Source organism: Molothrus ater, chromosome 3 (assembly GCF_012460135.2).
Source record: "Molothrus ater isolate BHLD 08-10-18 breed brown headed cowbird chromosome 3, BPBGC_Mater_1.1, whole genome shotgun sequence".
NCBI lineage: Eukaryota > Metazoa > Chordata > Aves > Passeriformes > Icteridae > Molothrus > Molothrus ater.
Window position 1 is genome coordinate 72,671,931 of NC_050480.2, and position 21,314 is coordinate 72,693,244.

At 36.2% G+C, this 21,314-nt stretch overlaps 1 protein-coding gene across 1 annotated transcript in view; it reads left to right on the forward strand.

Moving 5' to 3' along the window:
- The first annotated feature begins 8,233 nt into the window (after positions 1 to 8,233).
- Positions 8,234 to 21,314, forward strand: part of APOB (apolipoprotein B) — a 35,542-nt gene continuing 22,461 nt past the window's right edge. The window contains 14 exon segments of the mRNA XM_036380478.2: positions 8,234 to 8,291; positions 9,635 to 9,673; positions 12,260 to 12,375; positions 13,228 to 13,373; positions 14,386 to 14,539; positions 14,725 to 14,880; positions 15,845 to 15,969; positions 16,157 to 16,242; positions 16,990 to 17,209; positions 17,999 to 18,226; positions 18,397 to 18,514; positions 18,741 to 18,887; positions 20,348 to 20,559; positions 20,891 to 21,128. Coding sequence (XP_036236371.1) covers positions 8,234 to 8,291; positions 9,635 to 9,673; positions 12,260 to 12,375; positions 13,228 to 13,373; positions 14,386 to 14,539; positions 14,725 to 14,880; positions 15,845 to 15,969; positions 16,157 to 16,242; positions 16,990 to 17,209; positions 17,999 to 18,226; positions 18,397 to 18,514; positions 18,741 to 18,887; positions 20,348 to 20,559; positions 20,891 to 21,128 — 2,043 coding nt within the window.

Sequence of the window (21,314 nt, forward strand, 5' to 3'; positions counted from 1 at the left end):
ACAGATAAAGTGACCCTTAGTGTTACATGTCTCTTCCTTTTTCATTAAAATGTGCCATAATTGACATGCCGATATGTTGGAAGTATATGCCAAAAAGTCTAAATAAGAAATCCTCACTCTTGCTGACCAAATAAATAGTTAGATATTTTATTTACCTTGACTAAGCATGTTTGCAAAGAACTTAAAAAAAAATTAACTTCTGAAAGTTTTCTTTCTGTTACTAAATAACATCTGAACTGAATACTATTTGAACAACAGGATGTTCCCAATTTTTTTTTTTTTCTGAGCTCCAGCTGCTATTGAAAGATAAACCTTAACCTATCTTCACAGTTTATACCTTATCTTAGTGTTAAATGAGGTTTGGTTTCAATTGAGTGATCAGCATAATGAATCACTACACTGTTGATAGCAGAGGTAATTGGACAGTCATGCACTAACATGAGACAAAATGCTCCATCTTCACTGAAATCTTTGAATAAAGAAATTTTCGCTTAAGTGGCAACTGTCTGCAACTCACTATTATCCTGAGAGGAATGTTTTCCACAGATGTCAAGGACTGATTTTTAAACCTGCAGACCCCAAGACAGAAGCTCTGTACAGAATCCTGTTACGATGTCAGTCTAGCCCCTGGGACATCATCCAATGGGTAGGCAGGGCCAGCAAAGGGTAGCATGCTTATTTCCAGAACCATTCTTTCTGACTGTGTGGTGGAGTTAAAAAAAAACAGATTTTACTGAGAAAAATGTAGTGATATTGGAAATAATTTTTATCCAAATCTTTAGATTTGGAACCCCCTTGTTTTAGTCAGAAGTCTGTATTAATCAATGTATGGAAGTGTGTATCTGTAGACAAGTAAGGAAATAACCATTCCACATGTAAGATATTTACAGTAGAACTCCTATTCGCTGTGTGAAATAATAGAGACAAGTTACTATACTGAATAAATACATCTCTCTCATGATGATTTATTCCATCAAGGTTATAATTCATCAAAACTGAACTTCCTTTGCAAACGTATAACTCTTACTATTATGACTTTTAGGAGACACATTTCCTTCTTCAGGAATACAATAACAACAAAAAAAGTCTTATCCTAGTTAGAAGACTGATAATTTTTTTTGAAGTCCAAACTGATAATAATAGAATCATAAAAACACAGAATCAAGGAAAATAAATAAAATAAAATAAAGCAAAATAAAATAAAATAAAAAGAATAAAAAATTCACGAAGTACAGCAAATGCTTTACTTACAAAAATACATTAAAATACATTGTAAAAGTTTAGATTTTACAGCATATTTTAGATGTCTTGTTCCTGTGATAGGGAAATACATAGTATTTTTATGCACCAAAATATTGTCCATATATTGTCCCATACAAGTAAGGATACAATTATTTCATGCAATAATATTATCTTAGTATTAAAATATATTAAAATCTATTTAAAATATTGTTTTCATTTCTGTCAGTTTTATGTTAATCTAGGGTGGTATATTGAGTTTAGAAAGGAACTCAGAGGGTAAAAAATCCTTTCTTTTCAGATGCCTTCTGAAAATGAAGAATTTTGGATAACATCAGTAGTTTGTGCTGTTTAACCTGTAAAATACTCAGGTGTATGGGTAAGCTGAAGATATTTCAATGATGCAATCCATGTTTAGAAATAAAAGGCAGGGATTTTTTTCAAATATCTGTGACTTTTTGGCCTGTCCTAGAATTTAAAATCACAACCACTACAATAATGTATCTAATTTTGAAAGGATTTTTACCCAGGGAAGGGAGCTGAACCCACTGTTTATTAAGGCTACATTTTCAAAGGTGACCAGAGAGTAAAAAACCTTTGATGTCAGCACCAATCAGATGTAGAACATGTCCCCCTTCTTTCTAACTTTTCAGAGCCTCCAGCCCAACAGGTGCAGTTCATCATCCAGGAATGAGAATTAAAACCTGGTCAATACAGAGATTAAAGTTCAGTCCCCACCTGACAGCCATATCTGCCGTCGTCACCCTTGTGGCTTCACGTGTTTTGTTTTCATTTCTGGTATCATGCAAAAGCACTGACTCATTTTTTTTCTTCCTTGTATTTCTTCTGCACCTTAGTAAAGGAAAAAATTATGTATAGATACCTCTTTCTCCTCCTCAGATGAGACACTGGGTGTCACACCTATTTCCTTAGCTGTCATATGTGAGTTCAGTCCACAGAGACTTCCTTGTGGCCTTTGAGCACCTGGTGTGTCACAGGGGCATCTTCTGCATTAATTATCTAACATTAGGGACAGCTGATATTGAGGGCTTCCTATGCTCTGTAAGGCAAGTTATAGTCTGTGGTTTTATTCCCTATCACTAATATGAAGATGGATTTTTTTTTTGTCCTCTCCAAGGAGAACAATGTCCTAAAAAGACTCAGGAATGATCTAGTAAAATTCGGTATAATGTTGTGTAGAAAGCTGTGTTGCACAATATCAATCAGCTGAAACTGATGGATCAAATTGATGGATCAGCTCAGAGAGACTGAAAGTGACCTGTCAGAGTCTTTGGCTTTGAATGATTACTGAACAGCACTCAAAAGGAGAAAGAAAAATGAACTGCTCAGAGTGGTGGAAAAAATGAGCTCCCAAAACAACTGGAAAATATTTAAACATTACTCCTCAGTGTATTTGTGAGCAGTAGAAGCCAGCAAAAAGAAAAACAGCAAGGCACAATTACCATGAATGATAATTCTCACATTCAAAGCTTCCATTTAATTGAAGTGCAGAAGGCTATTTTGCTATAGTGTGATTCTTTGAGGAACATGGTATTCTGTAGAAAATTGACATGTGACAGATAAATATTTGAAAAGAAATAACAATAATAATTTTGTAAAAAACCCCAAACTTAAATAAACTGTTTCTGTTTTGATGAATTCAGCTTGCAAGTCTGGAAAAAAAATTGAGACTCTGAGAAGTGCCTAGATGCAGAGATGAGGAAAAGCATCATAGAAAGCACAGTGGTGGTGTGAATTAATTTTGGGAAAGCAGTTGGAGTTTTGCAGGCAGGGATGGCATCCTGTGTACATGAAAGCCTGTGGACACAGCATGAGCTCCAGCAGTATGAAAATGATGGAGACCTGAAACCATGGGAGAGATGAAGCAAAAAGGTGCACAGAGTTGCAAGTTGGAGCTCTCAAGAACCATGGCTCACTGAACCACTTATGTCATGAGTACAATGTTTTGGCAGGGCAGGCATTACTGAAACATTGCAACCTGAACAGAAAGGATGACAAAATGCCACTGGTTCAATTGAAGTTACTAGAACAGCAGCATGTAATTTTACTACAGGAAATCCCCAGATTGTCATTCTGAGAGTAAATGGGTTATTTCTTAGCCTTACCTTTTTTGCAGATGCACTGAACATCTGTACCAGAAACAGTATTATTAATACTAAAAGGACAATACATGATCAGTCTTCCAGTGGTGAGCTAAAAAGCAAGCATTTGAATACAAAGTATGGACAAATAAGAAAGAAACAGGGAAAAAATACTGGTTTAGAAATACATCAAGCACTTCATAATGTCACCTTGTTGATGAGAGAGACTAAAGATGTTTGCTACATCTTTGTAGGAATGTCTTGGGAAAATGAAAAACTGAATTTAGAGATCCAACCTACCACAGTTTTGAAAAGCAAATTCCTTTGCCTAATGACAAAACAAAATGAAGGAACTGAGGTTTAATACTTTGAAAGGAGAGTAGGAATAAAAGGTTCAAAGGATTCAGTACATTTTCTTGTTAGTGCTAAAAGAAGTCAGACCCTTTGCCCAAGAATATACTCAAAAGAACTAAATAAATATGTAAAAAGGAAACATTTTCCACTACCTACAAGGAGAGAAATTCTGGAGGAGATGACTTATGCCAAATATTTTTCAACTCTTGATGCCTCAGCAGGCTTCTGGCAGCATTTCTTAGACAAACAGAGGGTATGTTTGTGCACCTCCAACACCTCCTTTGGGACACACAGTTTCCCCCAATTGCCACTGGGTTATAGTTAGCACCAGAGGTGTTTCACCAGAAAATACAACCATTTTTCTCTGATGAGGGACATGCCAAGACCTGAACAGATGACACTGTGAACTGGGAAACACAGTAGAAGGCTAAGACCAATGTTTCCCAAATAACAGAAGTGCTGGGCCTTGACCTAAATGAGATAAAAATAAATGTGAATACCACATAGTGGGTATATTTCTTAGAAGAGAAAAGAAGAAAGAAGGAAGAAAATGGACAGACAAGAAGGAAGGAGAGAAAAAGAAAAAGAGAAAAGAGAGGGATAGAAGGAAAGACAAAATGATTCTTTGGAATATAAATAGGAAGGAATATAAGGAATATAAGTAGCTTAGTACTAACCATAACTGCTCCTATAAACTGTCTGTTTTGTTTTCTTGCAAAAGCCATTGAATGAAAATGAGATACAAAACTTAATAAAGTATTTCAATGAGTTAATTAAAGAAGTCTTATCCTAAGACTATGCAAAAATCTCTCATAAAAGTATTGTCAAAACATCTGAGCAGTCTCCGAGAGACAAAGAAACTCTCAGTATCACCAAGCAGACAAAAAGACTACATTCTATAATATATCATGCCAAATATAATATATGCACATACATAATAGATACAATTGTTTTATATATATATATATATACACACACACACTATAGAATATATAATTAAAGGTTAATAGAATTTCTCTAATTATATCAGCATTAAGAAAATATTGTTACATTGCCAAAATAGGCATGAGTAAAGTAGCTCGTCTCTAGAAGACAGAAGTGTAGGATGGAGTGAATTCAGATGAGTGATTTGATGCAGATTTCTCCATGCAGTTGTGGAAAAACTTGAGTCTGAAGACAGGTTTCATAAAATAAATTGTTCTTTTAAGAAACAAATCTAGATTCTGAATGTCAGAAGAACTACAACTAAGAGTTTTCAAAAAATAAAGTGTAATGCACAACATGGTTTAGAAACAAAATTTAAACCCAAATCAGTTTAATCAGCTTGTTTAAAGTTTGAATGTTGAAATTTTTTTTGTTCAATTCTATACATTTAACAATTCCATAATTGCCAAGGCTTTCACAGCATGTAAGAGATTTTGTATATCCATAATATACACCCACAAATTATCTCTCTGTATAAAATTATTTCAGAAGTATTTCAGCAGTATCAGAAGTATTGTCCTACTTCCTACATTTCCTATGACCAATTGTTTCAGTCCATAGGCAGAATGTCTGAAGAATGCACAAACAATGGGCTTTGTGACCCAGAAGTATTGTAAAGTATAGGAGAGAAATAAAACCCATGGGAAACAACTAGTGATGCCCAGTACAATTTCTCCCCACACACTGACCAATGCCCAGCCCATCCCTGAGCAGTGATTGGCAGGTCCCAGCCAACTCCCCCCAGTTTATGCACCAGACATGACATTCCTTGGTATGGAATATCCCTTTGGCCAGTTTGGGACAGCTGTCCTGGCCACACTCCCTCACAGGCTCCTGTGCATCTCCTCACTGGCAGAGCATGGGAAACTGAAAAGATCTTGACTTTGGGTAAACACTACTTGTGAACAAGCAAAACTTCAGTGAGTTGTTAACATTACTCTCATGCTAAATCCAAATTACAGCACTGCACCAGCTACTAAAAATAAGAAAATTAATTCTATCCCAGCCAAAACCAGGACACTAGGTAATACAGCAGAATAAAACTGTCACAGCAGATGGGTATATGTTACCTACATGCTTATGGGCTGAGTCATAACGTTTGTAACCTTTTTATAGCCATGCAACATGATACTAATACAGTCAGGTTCAACTTCAGCGTGAATAACCACTTGAAGGCAGTAAGGAGACACAGACACAGGCAAAATAGGGAAATATCTAACTCTGAATGGTGGGCACTCCAGAGCTCTGTTTATTTCCAGTGCTACAGTGAACAAGTAAATACATTTTAGGAAATAGTCAAAGCTGTTATGTTTGCATGCAAAAATTAATCAAATGCTATGAACAAAATGCTATCTTTGTGCAGTCTCTTTGGTACAACCTTACTATAAGAAAAAGTAATTTTTATAGATCACAGCACATATTGGGGCAGCTGTGGACACAAAAGTAAACAAAACACATAACTTTTTTAAGTAAAAAAATAAAAATCTGTATTGATTTTTATTGAAATCTGTGTCTGTGATTAGTATAAGCCAAGGACAGAAACCAGAATGGTAAAATCAAAGAAATGCTTTCTTTCTGGTATCTCCAATACCAATGAATCCACAAAAGGAACTTTTGCAGGAAATGTCTATGAAATGGCATACTTTTGTTAATGTCATCAGACAAAATCCTGATTACAAGAAAGATGCCTCCCTTGTTGGAAAATACAGGCCATCATACATCAATAGTTACCATTTGGCTGAGCTGATGTTAGGAGTTACATGATCTCAGTGCACCCTGGGAAATGTAATCCTTAAGTCCAAGAGAGAAAGGGTATGAAGAAATATGAGACTTTAAAGATAACTGCCATGATGTATGGTAAAATTGTAACATTGCAGGGTTATAGAAATTACTGCTTAGCTAAGCCAAAATTTGATTTTTGATTCAACAAGCTAAGGAAAAATATTTAAGTATGTGAATGTCAAAACATTTCCATTTGATCAGATATATGAAAAATTAAATTTACTGAACAAAATGTTCTTAAATATTTCCATAGTCAATTTTTTACTGCAGTTAGCTTTGATAAATATGAATAGAAAAAGAATTCAAACTACTAGAATTTCTCATGACATAAACCTTGCCTTTTTTGCCAAATACACATAACCCTAAAAAGGGGGATTTGTTTGCATTTAATCAAGTTTATTTTCTTCATCGGTTTATCTTCTTCATTAAGAAGAAAAAATTTAGAAGATAAAATTTATCATTTAGTTTTCATATTTTTGCTGTTATTAGCAAAAAAAATTGAACCTAAAAATAAGGAAACAAAAGAATTATGCAGAGATTACTTTCAAAATAGGCATGACCTGTTTTACCTGAATATTGTAAGTCAAAGTAAAATATTTTTAAAGGCATATGACAAATTCTGTTCCAATGGAAAAAAAAAAAACACTTTCAATCTCCTGCCAGTAATTGCACAATATTCTGATTTTGTCAAATACTTATATTCTTGTCCTTATCAACATCTGTACTAAAGCACGATGCAATGATAATTTCTTCCATCTCCAATTTATGCATTGTAATCACTTATGTAGATGTGGTACCTTTATTTGAATACATTGTTAGAGTCTCTAGCTGGGGGATTTGGCTCTTAAAACTCTGCTTAAGGGAAAGACCAGTGAACTGGAAGTGACTTATCTCCAGCTCAGTCTTGTTCCTTCAGATACGCCTGGGGGCAGCGTGCCAGTGTTTGAGGGACCGTGTCCTACTGTGGTCCCTCCATTTGCCATCTCAGCAGAGGTAGGGCATGGGGACCCCCTTTTGTGGCAGCAAAGACACAGGAGTTCTTGATGTGTTACAAACAGCGCATGCACCTGAGAACCATCACATAGGAATTAGAACATCTCCCCTCAAAAGGTGTCAGGACCAGAAGCACAACTCTAGTGCACCTACACCAATGCACACAGCGTGGGTACGGAACAGGAGGAGCTGGAAGCCATTGCGCAGCAGGGATTCTGTGAGGTAGTGGCCATCATGGGAACATGGTGGGATGACTTGAATTATTGGACTGCCATAGTGGAGGGCTCTAAACTCTTCAGAAGGTGCAGGCAAGGAAGAGGATAACCCTGTATTTTAGGAGTGTTGGGATTCATCATGAAATCAGAGTTCACAAAATGAGGGTTTTTGATTCTCAGAGGAGGAAGGATGGGGAGCTAGCAGGAGTGCTCACTGAGCCATTGTCAATCATTTATGAACAGTCCTGGCTAACTGGAGAATCCCGAGTTTACTGGAGGTTAGCTCAATATCTTAGAGGTTTTTTCCAACCTAAATGTTTCTGTGACTATCAGCAACCAAAGCAGGGCATGGTGTGGAGCGCAGTGAGGATCTGGGACTCTCACCTTTGGACCTTTGGCAATTTGCTCTGAGCTTTCTAAACTGTTTGACTCAGCTGCTTGCTACAGACTATATAAATGAAGGTCCAAGTCAGAAGGATCACTCTCCCTGAGGCAGCAGGGAAGACTTGAAGAGGGAAGAAAAAAGAGATAAAGAAAGAGCAGCAAGAGGGACCAGGGCTCACCATGGGCCCTGTGCAGCTCTTGCTGCTCTCCCTGCTGCTCAGCAGTGGTGTTCTCACACGTAAGTATTCTCTTTTATGTCAGTGCTCTCTACTGCTTTATTTATGAGCCCAATAAAACAACAATATTGAAAAAAAAATTCAAAAGGACCAAGGCTTTTAGAATTAGAAAGGTTCAGTGTGGCAGGTATAATTTCTTCCCTTCATGGGAATGGGCAGTCATAGGAGGATCCCATTGTAGGAAAGTCATTCATGTTGCCTGATGGCTTTTGATTTAATGTATTTTGCAACTTGTGAGGCATTGACTGTTTTTCTGTAGCATTGTCTTTTGAAACTCTCATGGAGCTACTATAGCTTGGAGATACCATGCAGACTTGGCCCACCTGTTGCTAACCTATTTTGCAGCAAATGTGAAGAGAGAGAGCAGTAAAGCAAATTGTATTTGGCAGGCAATTTAAATGCAATTTTGTATTGAAGGGACACAGTCATCAGAGAAAGAAGTAGGCCAGTAGAGGGGTTTTTTCCTAAGATCATAAAAGATAACTGAGATGAATATGATGCAATGGATTGGGAGCTATCCTTGCTTCCCAAGAAGTGGCTTTTTAGAATACAGCTCTGTAGTGTTGCCTAGGGCTTCAAGGAGCTTAAGGAGAAAAGTGAGTCTAGAAGTAATTATGCAGGTCTGGTTTTATACAAAGATCTAATTCATCATATGGACATCTTTATTGTTTATCTAATGTTCTGTTCCTGACTGATGTTACACAAATGTATTGCTATACAATAAGCCTTGTTTCAAATTGCTGTTAATGATATCATTAATTTTATTTAAATAGCAATAGTAGTGTTTCTGATGCTATTGTTACTGTGACTAATGTTACAGTCTATTTCTATAGAGTGGTCTACTTAGAATTTCCAGAATGAAAACGTGGAAAGTGTGCAGAGAACATTGTGAAAAGTGCTGGCCTTCATGCGTGATATCCCAAAGAATGACATAGCATCCAATAAATGCAAAAAATTTAGTAGATTATGTTTAATTTAATTTAATTTTATTTTATTTTTTTAATAGAGTCATATGGAACATATCTAAGACTGATTGGAACAAATAATTCTTAACTTGAATAAGCTTCCAACCAGCATTCTTTTCCTTCAAGGAATAAACTCTCAATATCCAGAAAAGATTTCTTGGCAGAGAATTTTTGTATTAACCTTCAAAGTTGTCCTATTTTAAACATACAAAAACCAGAGTACAGCCATTCATCCATTTTGCAGTATTTTTGTGTGGTCAAATAGAGCAAAATTTAAAAGTAAAATGTGTTACATGGTACATTTCATCTGTCTTGATTTACAAACTTTTTTGGAAACAGCTTTTCCAGTTTTTAATACTGTTTTTTTGGGTTTTTTACAGAAGAAGAATCACCTGAAAGTGCAAATCCAGGATGTTCAAGTGAGTGATTTTTTGTATTTCCTTTTGTTATCTTATTTCACTGTTTTAACTGAAAACATCTTTCAAAGCCTGAGTTTTCCTAATCTTTTCTTCTGAAATAACTTAAATGAAAGAGATGGTAATGTATTCTTAAGTCCTTCTTGCCATTCATTTTAAGTGTTCAATTATCCATTAGGCTTGGTTCAAATAATTTTAAAACTTTCCTAAGATTGGACAAGCTGAGTTTAAGTTTCTGAACTTTCTTAAAGAACCTATTTTTTGATGGGTTTGTGGGTTTGTTGTTTGGTTGGGGTTTTTTTATTTATTTCTTAATTGTCGGATGCAAATTCCTTAATCTAGAAATCCCTGGTTACCAAATGTGAAGCTTTAACAGTGAGGTTAAGTACACTACACCTCTGTGTGGACCAAATCTCACATTTTATTTACCCTTCACAGCTGCTGCTAAGCCCACATAATTGCACTTAGATTTCTAACTAAATACCTGTAGAATAAATCATCAACTCTGTCAGCAAGGACAGCAATTTCTTTAAACAAGCCAAGAGTCAGGAAATGCTGACTTCATGCACTATCTTTGTCATGAACTCTGACTGGTGCTGACTGCTCTGTTAGATACATAATGTTCCACCACAGGGTCAAAGTACTGAATGAGTTAGTTTGTTCTTAGTCTTCAGGGCTTTTTTTTCCCCCTTTGTTGCGTGCTTTAGCACCACCTCCAGGCGATTTGGTTTACTTCAGTAGGCTGAACCACCTCAAAGACTGCTGGGCTTCATTGCCAATTTCTTGTTTATTTTTTGATACAATTAGTTATTTGTTATGTGTATGTCTAAGCTTATAATTTCTCTATTCCTTTTTCATTGGTTTCTGTTTAAAATCAGGATATGAACCAATAATTTTCACTCTAGCAATATAGATACTGGCATTGCAAATTTTTCTGAATGCAGTTAGAGACTAGGATAGCCAAAAGTGACAGGATTAGTGATGAATCTTTTAATAGCAGCTAATTATAGGGTTAAATAGATAATTTAATTTAGTTCTCAAATGTTTTTAAGATGCTGATTACTGTATGACAGTTAGTTATTATTGCAATAATTCTGTTTAGCAATTACATGAAAATAATCACAGCTAAAGTATGTAAAGCTTATAAAAGTGATAGTGCAGTGAGGAAATGAGATTTATAGTACTAATTTGCTCCCTGTGTATGAAATTGTGTGACATAAAGGGCAATGTTAACATTGCCATTGGCTTCTGATGTGACAAAGATTTGATAAAAGAAGATTAAGCTACATTCCTGCTGGGAGAGGCAGGCAGAGTCATACAGACTTGATGGTGGGTGATTGGGTTTACACCAGCATTGCCTATTTGCTTTTTCTATAAAGGTAAATCAGGACTGCATATAGTCAGGCAGTCACAAATAACGACAGAGGAGCGATTTAGGAAATTACCTTTCATTCAGGATCACAACAGAATCAGTTCCAGTGAGTTGCTCAGTCTAAACGAAGGGAACAGTAATTTTTGCTTCAGATTGATCTAGACTGCTCCAACACAGACAGTTCAAGTGCCTGATCATCATCTTTAGTTTGAAACAATGCCTGCAGTTTAGTGGGAGTGATTTGTGATCGAGGATATTGTTTGGGTTATGTTACTCATTTCAGACACCAAAGTAATATCTTATATTTCTGTATTTGACATAGAGAGTATTTTTTTTTTTATTTCTATTAGGACTTTCATTCGTGCTTGCAGGGTTTGAAATTACAGAGGGTTGGGTTTGAGGGCAACAGGGAGAGGTTAAATACAGGTGAAATTCATTCTTTTTAGGAAGCCTATTAGGTTTTTGATAGAAAGAGAATTGTCTCTGGAAATACTCCCTCCTGCAATAGTTCTGGTCATAATTTAGTGCTTTTCCCTTGTTCTGGATGTTCTCCAATTAAGTAAAGCTTATGTCCATTAAAAATAATCTACCCTAGTAAAATTTTCTGATCTAATAAGTGAATTAGAGTAAATCATATGTCAGAGAGTCTGAAGCAGAAAGATTGTCCATAAATTCAGGTGAAATTATATTGAAGAATGGTAGTTTTGGTGTGTTATCTATTTCTATGGTTTTTGCTTTCAGTCTGTCATGTGACTGGTAAAGCAAAGTATTTGCATTATGATGGAAAAATCTGAGCTGAAGATCTTTTTATTACCAATTTGAAAATTACAATTTGATTGGCTCAATTTAGAAACTATAGGGTAGTTTTAAAACAGTTTCACACTTCAAGTTTTCTCCTGTTTTTCTCATTTGCTTTTTGGGCATGATTTGAAGGACAGGTGGGGTCACAGTGTCAGATCCCATCCGAACAGTGGACCCCAAAACTTATGCTGCTCCCTGAAGTTTTGTCCTATACTTCATAAACTATCCAACTGACATGAAGGCATCACTTCTCTGTCTGAAAGATATTCTGTATAAGGAAATAGTGGGAGCATGGCTCTTCAGGCTTCCTTTTTCTGGCATTTATTGCAGTTACACAACGCTAAGCATGCACTGTAACGAGTTCATATGCATATCCTACTTAGGTCATAAAACCACTCTCATTTTCCCAATTGCAGAGGATGCAACCAGATTTAAACCCCTCAGAAAATATGTTTACTCATATGAAGCAGAGACATCAAGTGGGATCACAGGAACAGCAGATTCTCGAAGTGGTTCAAAGATCACTTGCAAGGTAGGCAAAGAGGAGTAAATACACACAGTTGGGGACTGTGTCCTTAACAGCATGGGAGCTGGCTGCTGGGGAGCATCCTTCAATGATTTTACAAACAAGATCATGTTTTTGGAGGGCACATATTGAGAATCATGAAGACTAACCCCCCCCCTGTTCTATACAGAGGCACTGAGGATGGCAGAAGTCCTTCACACCTCTGTGCCCATGCATTTCAATCCCTGGCTGTACTTTTACATGAGAAAGGGGAAAGACCTGGTACTTCATTTTTCCTTAGCTCCCAGGCTTGGTCTACCAATGTCCATCAAACATTCTAGAAGTTGAATTAAAATAACTCATTGATGCCATGAAGATCCCATGAAAGCCTGCTGATGGTAACTCAAGACAATATCAGGCCTGTAGGAGTAAAGGCTCCCATAGGCCATTTAACTACCCAACGTCACCTTATCTTGCCCAAAACTTTCTCAACATAATGTTGGTTTTGAGGGGTTTTTTCCTGAAATGGAGTAACTGTGAAAAAAATTTTTATTTAGCACATGCTGTTCTGATAAAGTCTAAACACATTGATCAGTGTAATGACTCAAGTTTTCATACAGTTCTAATACTCAAAATTCTCAGAAAATAAGTTGCTCGTTTAGTATGATCCGTGCTAGTAGCCAAGCAAATACTTGCCCTCTTATCTTCTCCATGGAATTAGCTTAAGCCATTTAGAGCACTTTGGAGTCTTTCCCAACAGCTGGTAGCAGGGTGATCCTGACACTTTACAAATCCCAAGGAATTTCCAAAGCAGTAGCAGAGTGGTCCTGGAAATGTGATAATGCTAAAAAGAATAACATATAATATTTGTGTTTTCAGGTTGAGCTGGAGGTACCCCAGCTATGCCGCTTCATCCTGAGGACGATGCATTGCTCCCTGAGGGAGACATTTGGTGTTGACACTGAGGGAAGGGCTATTCTGAAAAAGTCCAAGAACTCTGAGGACTTTGCAAGTGCCATGTCAAAGTAAGCAATGTCAATTATCATCAAGACTTGGGACCTTAACATGGAACAGGCTGCAGTGTAACAGTCGACCCTGATTATGTTATACTAGGCATGGAACACATTTCATGATCACATGGTAGATTTGTAAGCTGGTTCCACAGCAAAACTATGCCTGATACACTTAAGAGTTTACATAGTTCTCAATTGCAAGTAGGGAAGGGAATTTTACATACAATGCTTTCACCTGGAATAGTTTCTTCATTTCTGTCATCTACATCAGGAAGTTCTTGGGTAGTGCCTCAAAAGATTATTGCATGTGTAATTATTATTACTTCTTGTAAGCACATTCTCAAAAGGCTGCACTCAGCTGGTTTAAGATAATTTTCCTTTGCTAACAGACTGTGCAATAGAAAGGCATTTGAGACTGAAGTCCAGATTTCCAGTCCCAATCTGTGTAGCTAATCTTTTCCCTACCTATTTGTTTTTGTAAGTAATTTCTTCTACTCCCTCCACTCAGCTAGTCTCTAGTGCTTGTCAGTGCATATTTTAGTCATGCACCTTCATGCTTCTTTCAGTGCCTCAGTAGTCATCTTGTCTCACTAGCTATAGATCTCAAACCAACTAGAGACAGTGTAAAAATATGTTCTACAGAAAACAGTTAAAGTTTTCTTTAAAGACTCAGACTAGTAGTGAATCCTTCCCATCATTTTGTAGTTTATTGCAGTAGTTAATGATTATCCCATTCTAAAAATTTATCTCTTCTCTGCATTTATGCAACTCCAACTTTCAGCCATTGCTCTTGGTATTTGCTTGCCCTTACATGACGTAATCTGGCGAAATCAAAATGTCCTTGGTTAGAGTTTTTTTGCTTTAATAGTAGTACTTTCTGTTAGTAACAGCAGTGAATAGTAAATAATGATAGACCAAGATAAACATGATGCTTTATCTCTAGCCCAGTAGGTTATTGATAACATGTTCTTCACTGTGTGGCTTTAATATGATTTCATACTAATGTTGTTTTTCTGGGGGGCAGGAATGAGCTAAAATTCAGCATTCAGGATGGAACAAAAGTCAAGCTGTATCCAGAGAAGGATGAGCCTCTGAATGTACTGAATCTCAAGAGAGGTATCATCTCAGCTCTCCTTGTGCCAACAGAAACGGTGGAAAACATAAAAACAATTCCAATGGTAGGTCTTTTGAAAGCATTCACTTTATTGTGTTAACCAATGGAAAAAAGATCACCTAGACAGAGTTATTCCTGAGCATCATTTTCAAAAGGCCTGGACATTCAGATCAGAAAGGGTGCCTTTCAGGTAGATCAGAAAATGTCTGACAGCACGAGCAAAGGCATTGACATCTTTCTTCTTTCCAGGATACTGTGTACGGAAAGTGTGACAGTGAAGTTGAATTCAAATCCAGAAAAGGGAATGTTGCAGAAGATATTTCAATTACGAGGTACCTGAAAGGCTGTGACAGCTTCAGTCCCATCAGAGATCATGTCAGCCCCATTGCCATTGTAAAAGGACTAGTAAGTATGCCATTAAAAATTATATAATGTAACATTTTTCACACCAGCACTTAAAATGATAAATAACCACTACCATGACTACTTTTATATTTATTTTTGAAAACGTAGTTTTATTGCACCCTTCCATTAGATCAGACTGCTGTATGGTTGTCAATAGAAAAAAACAGATGCAGAGCAAGAGTGTAATTACCTTCTTTGATGTTCTCTATTTTAAAGGAGAGCTTTTCATATATGGAGTTAGTCCTATTGATTATTCAATAATCTATCAGAGCATAGCCAAATTGGGTCAAAATTTTCAAAATTTCAATTTTATTTAAAACATGTAGACCTCTAAAACTCTTAAAGTATGTGTAAGGTCCAGGAGGTTAGGGCTCTAGCTGCCCTGAAGTAAGTGGTTTGACAAAATGTTCAGTCTGCCTCTTAATCCACGATGATCAGATGCAGTTGCTTGCATGAATATGGTCAGATTTTTTTCTGATATGAAGGCATCTGTGCTTTTGGGTGTTTTAACTAAAAAAAAAAAAAAGGTTTCATATAATGTGGAAAACACATTTTATAACTTCTGCCACTTCTACAGCTTTTTGTAGAAATCTTTAAAGTTTGTGTCATGAGACTGAACATCGCAGTTGTTACAAGGGGACTGAACTATTCCAAAAATTACAAATTGGTTTTATGAAGGAGCCTTTATTGTAGGCAGCAGGGGATCAGTCATGAAGTAACTACTAACCCAGCACCTCAATAAGGCCTGAGGGAACATTTCAGTGGGACTTTTGCCTGAGAAGAGACTTAAGTCCAAAGATTGTTACTGGCACAATTTTGTCTTTGTGTAAGAATGATTCCAGTTATGCACCGCAATTTCCAATATTTAACTGTTAATCTTACAGTAAAACTGTGTCAACCTTTAAAACTATGATTGCTTCCCATTCTACTCAGTAAGCTGACTGTCAAACTATTTATTTTACAGAACACCCCGTTATCTGCCCTTCTGAAGAGCACTCAGTTCTGTCATTACAATATTGATGCAAAGAAAAGGCACATAAGAGATGTTGTCTGCAGTGAAAAACACCTGTTTCTGCCTTCCTCATCCAAGTAGGTTGCTCACTATTTATCATTGGCCTATATTTATAAACATCCATTTTAAATGGTGATGTATCACATTCTGCCCTGACTTCATCCCTAAATGGACATTTTGTTTTTAAGAAGGCAGGAGGCCTGTCAAGACCTTGTAAAAGCACTTGGACTTAACTAAAGCACTAAATTTGTCATTCTTTCCTAGAAATCGCTATGGTGTCATGACAGAGGTCAACCAGACTCTGAAGCTTGAAGATACCCCAAAGATCACTAACAAAAATTTTGATGGAGGTATAGCTGCAGTTCTCAATATTATAAATACAGAGACAAATAAAAATACAGGGAAATATTTTTGTGATTTTTTTTTTATAGTGAATTAATTAAAGATGAGGGGACCAAATAAACTCATACTTTTAAATTAAATTTTACCAACTTAGTAGGGAAAAGTTTGAGTATAAAATGAGAAAACCCAAGAAGTTTAAAAACACCCCCAATTTTAAATAATCTTTTGTTTTCATTTTAATTTTTAAATTATTCTTTAAAAATTAAAAATATATCATTTGCTTGAAAAGTAATTTTAATCTTATTGGAAATGAGTTTAATGAACCCTTTTCAGCTACCCATGATTTCTTAAGCATCTTTTCGCTTCAGTGCCAAATGTAAACAATCCATTATTACTACATATTTTGTTCTGAAACATACTTTTCTGACCTGCAGCTGTTAATCCCACTCATAAAATACTTCTTATATTTATTAAAATTTTAAAAAGAAAATTATGCTAATATGAGAGGTGTTAAGGAATAATCTTCATTAAAATACAAAAGAATGTACACAAATATTCAACTTTTGGGACAATTATATTAAATTCCACACCATTATTTTTGTAAACTGTTCAGCTGTAAAACTTCAACAGTTATTAAATAAGGTACATATTTTGTATTAATGAATGTATGACACTGAACGTATGACAAAAGATAAAAATTAACATAGCTCCCTGACAAAGACATAAAGAATGCATTTTTTTTTTTCAATTTCTAGATGCACTGGAAGAGAAGGGACTTGCACTGGAAAGTACAGATGCCAAACTGTCCAGGCAGGGTGATGCTGTTCTGAAAATCCTGCAGGAAATGCAGAAACTTGCAGCCTCCCAGGAGAACCAGCAGAGAGCAAGACTCTTTTACAGATTTGTTTCTGGGCTGAGGAGTTTGCATAACAGCACTCTTGGCTCTCTTGTACCAAAGATGATGGAAACCTCAAGGTGTGTTTCAGCAGTTCACAGTGCAAAAACACTATACATCCATGCCACGGCAAAACCATGCTATAGTTGATGATTTGCTGTAAATGGTTTTAAATTAGAGATGTATTGGATGTAATGAGTGTCTTTCAGAAAGATAAGTGTTATAAGAACTATACAGAGAGAGGGAAATAAGGAAGGGAGCCTCAAGCCAACTGTGTGTGCCTGACACAGTCCTTTGGATGTGTTTTTATAGCCAAATATCTTTCATGCAGCTTTGCTCAAAGACAATGGCTGTAATTCCAAACCCCCAAGTGTAATTTATAGCAAAGATCACATAGTTTTGAGTGCGACACTTTTGGAAGAGTGCTACTGTTTGGTCTGACCCTGCCCTCCACTCCACACCCTTACTCTTTTGTCCTAGCTGGACTTGAGCCAGTTTACATATCCTTTATGCCCTCCATCTGTAAAGGAACTAGAGCCTCAGTCTGGGTCAATATATTAGTTGATAATACTTAAAGTTGTGGAAAAGTCTGTTGTGAAGGAAAAAAAAAAAAGATATGTCCATGTAATGATCATATCATTAATACTTACTTGTTCTAATTTAATTGGGTTATTAGTATAACTTGTAAAACTAAGAAACTTCTTTTTTGGTAAGAATTGACATAATTTGCTTCCTGACACACATAAGCTTACATCTTTTGTATTAAAACACCTTAATAAATCTGCCATATGTTTGTTTCAAACAGTCAACATGCAGCAAGAACTGCAAACAGGGAATTAATTAACAAAAGTGATCTCTTCTCCTTTCAGCTCTATCACTGTCCAGGCCCTGGCCCAGTGTGGGACTCCAGAGTGCTACAGTGCAATCCTTCAAATCCTGAGAACTGGAAATGTGAATCCACTTGTGGCAGACCTGGTCACATACACCCTGGGACTGTTGCCTTCTCCAACTCCACAAAGAATACGGGAAATTCTTAACATGGCCCAGTATCAGCCAAGTAGAGCTTCATTCTATGGCTTGAGTCATTCTGTTACTAAGTAAGTAAGGATAGCATGCAATTGTACAAAATTACACTGCTTTGAGTAAACCCAAAGAGTATTCACTTTTGGAGGATATTTTTATTTTCATGGATTTGCTCTTTAGGAATAAAATATAGACATTTCCCAACTTCCTCTTCTGTTTATGATGTGTTTATCTATTTCTTTAGGTTCTACAATGAGAAGAAGATTGTGACAGAAGAAATAGCAGATGTTGCAGACTTCATGGTATCACTGCTTGGCACTGATTGTTCTGGGGAAGATGAACTCACATACCTCACACTTCGGGTATTTTTATTTCCTTCTTTCCTTATGCAGGCTATTATTATAATACTAATATTATATTGTATGATATGATATGATATGATATTATGTGATATTATATGATATTCTATTATATTTATTATATGATATGATATGATATGACATGATATGATATGATATTTATTATCACATTACTTCTCTTGGTGGAGAGGAAGTTTTTATCATCTTTCTGTATTTTCATCACTGCCAGGCTATTGGAAACATGGGTGCAGTAATGGAGAAAGCTAAACCCAGTGTGAAATCTTCTCTGAAGACATGTATCAGAAATGAAGCTGCATCACTTTCAGTTCAGAAAGCAGCCATCCAGGCATTCAGGAAAATGACAATTACTGAAGAGGTAAATTGGTGCAAGAACCAGGATAAACTGTTCTCAGTTCACCTTGACTGTTCACAGGAGTTATTGAATATGCAAAGCTATTCCCATTTTTTCAATTCTGCTATCTCCCTTTTAGCTGGCTCCAGCTTTTCAGAACCCCTTTAGTAAGTTTCCATACACATAGCTGGGAAACCTCCTGATGTAGTGGGTGCTGCTCTTTTGAGATGCAGTTTCTTTGTCTAGTTAGTCTCAGTTTAAATGGGAAGATCAAATCTGTTCCTTTTAGTGTCTTAAGTGTCTTCTGCTTATTTAAAAGTGGTGTTAACTAAGTAATTACCCCAGACTTAAATGTATTAAACTAAGAAAAAAGTCATGTCCCTATTTTATACTTGCATTTTGTTGTCATTGGTAACAGTACTGGGTAGATGTGTGTTTACAATGCAGTGACATTACAGCATCCCTTACAAAACAGGTATCATTATAGAGAGCATTTCTGCTCAGTATGGTGAGATAGTTTCAATATTGAAAAATTTCTTCTCTAAAAGATATGCTCTCATTTCCAGATAAGGCTTAAAAAGTCTGGGAGACTGGGAACACCTGAAACTCATATCCTCAGATTCAGTTTAATACATTTAAATTTTTTAATTATTACTTAATTTTAAATTATGTTTTTTATTTTTCCTGCAGCAGTAGATTTTGAGCATCTTCTTTTCCTAAATTGAATGATCTTTTTTCCAAATTTTGATAATTTGTCTGCACACATGATTCCCAATGATCAAAAATCAGAATTCTTAAGTAAAAGTGTAACCTGTATGTACAAGATAAAAAATAAAAGATAAAAAAAAGCAAACAAAAAAAGATAAGGGGAAAAAAGAGGGGAAAAGTGTATTAAAAATATAAGAAAATAAAGGATAAGAGAGACTATTTACAAGATCATTTAGTGACAGGACAAGGGGGAATGGGTTCAAATTAAAAGAGAGTAGTTTTAGATTAGACATTAGAAATAAATTCTTTACTGTGGGGGTGGTGAGGCTCTGGCTCAGAGAAGCTGTGGATGCTCCATCTCTGGAAGTGTCCAAGGCCAGGTTAGAGAGGGCTTTGAGCAGCCTGGTCCAGTGAAAGGTGTCCCTGCTCATGGCAGAGGAACTGGAACTAGATGTTTTTAAAGGTCCCTTCCAATACAAATGATTTTGTGATCCTCTGATTCTATGAAAATCACTTTCAATAAAGCCATAATTTCTACGATGTTTTCTAGCAAAAGAAAGTTTAACAAAATAACTTCAAGGAAACTGTTGTGATGGGCTGTAGAAAGAAGGTACAAAAATAGGTATGCAGTCACTAAATACTTGGACTCGGTGGTCCTTACAGGTCCCTTCCAATCAAGAATATTTTGTTATTATTTCACCCCATATATTCCCAAAAGAGTTTAGCAATATCATCCATGAGCCAGTTCATCAATGCAAACCTTTCTCTATTTGTAGGACCGTTCAGCCCTTCTCAAAGCATTCCAAGAACTGGATGCACCCACAGACAAACGTCTAGCATCCTATCTCTTAGTGATGAAAAATCCCTCTCCAAGTGATCTTGCAAAGATTTTGAGAGTCCTCACAAAGGAGAAGAGTGAGCAGGTGAAAAGCTTTGTTGCCTCACACATTGCCAACATCCTGGACTCTGAAGAACTGGGCATCGAAGAGTAAGTGAAATTTATGTCTATATTGGTCTCATTGGAAGAAAAAAGTTTTGCCATAGCTGCAGTAGTAGTTATCTAGCAGTGGAGTTTTTGACTGGTTTTTCTGTTTATTTGAACAAGCACATCAGCTGAGTAAACTGGCTTTGTCAGGACAGTGCCAGATTATAGTCTTTTCCTTAAGTCTTATGTTTACTGTTAAATATGCGCAGAGACCTATCCATTAGAAATCAGCACAGCTGTATGAATGTATGCAAAGGCATAAAAAAAACCTTAAGACTAAATGAGTGTATGGAATATATACTAATCATATTTTAATTGCTATCCTCTTCCCTAGTCTAAAAAGCCAAGTTGAAGAGGCTCTGAAAGGAAATCAGCTCCCAACAGCCAAAGATTTCAGAAAATTCTCACAAAATTATCAGATTTCAAAAAGAGTTTCTGTACCTGGAATTGACCCCATCTCTGCCAAAGTAGAAGGAAACATGATATTTGATCCAAACAGCTATATTCCTAAAGAGACCATGCTGAAAACCACCCTGCAAGCCTATGGATTCAAACCAAGTGATGTCTTTGAGGTACAACAATTATCAAAAACATTTGCTAGTATTCAGCTGCTTTCTTTCTCATTTCTGTTTTCTTATAACAACTTTCTGTGAATAATGTATTTTTTTACAAGCCTTGGGAGAAATCACTGTGACTTCAAGGGGACTTTGATTTGGTCTCATTGGGCTTTAGAGCAAGTCATTCATTATGTGATGTCA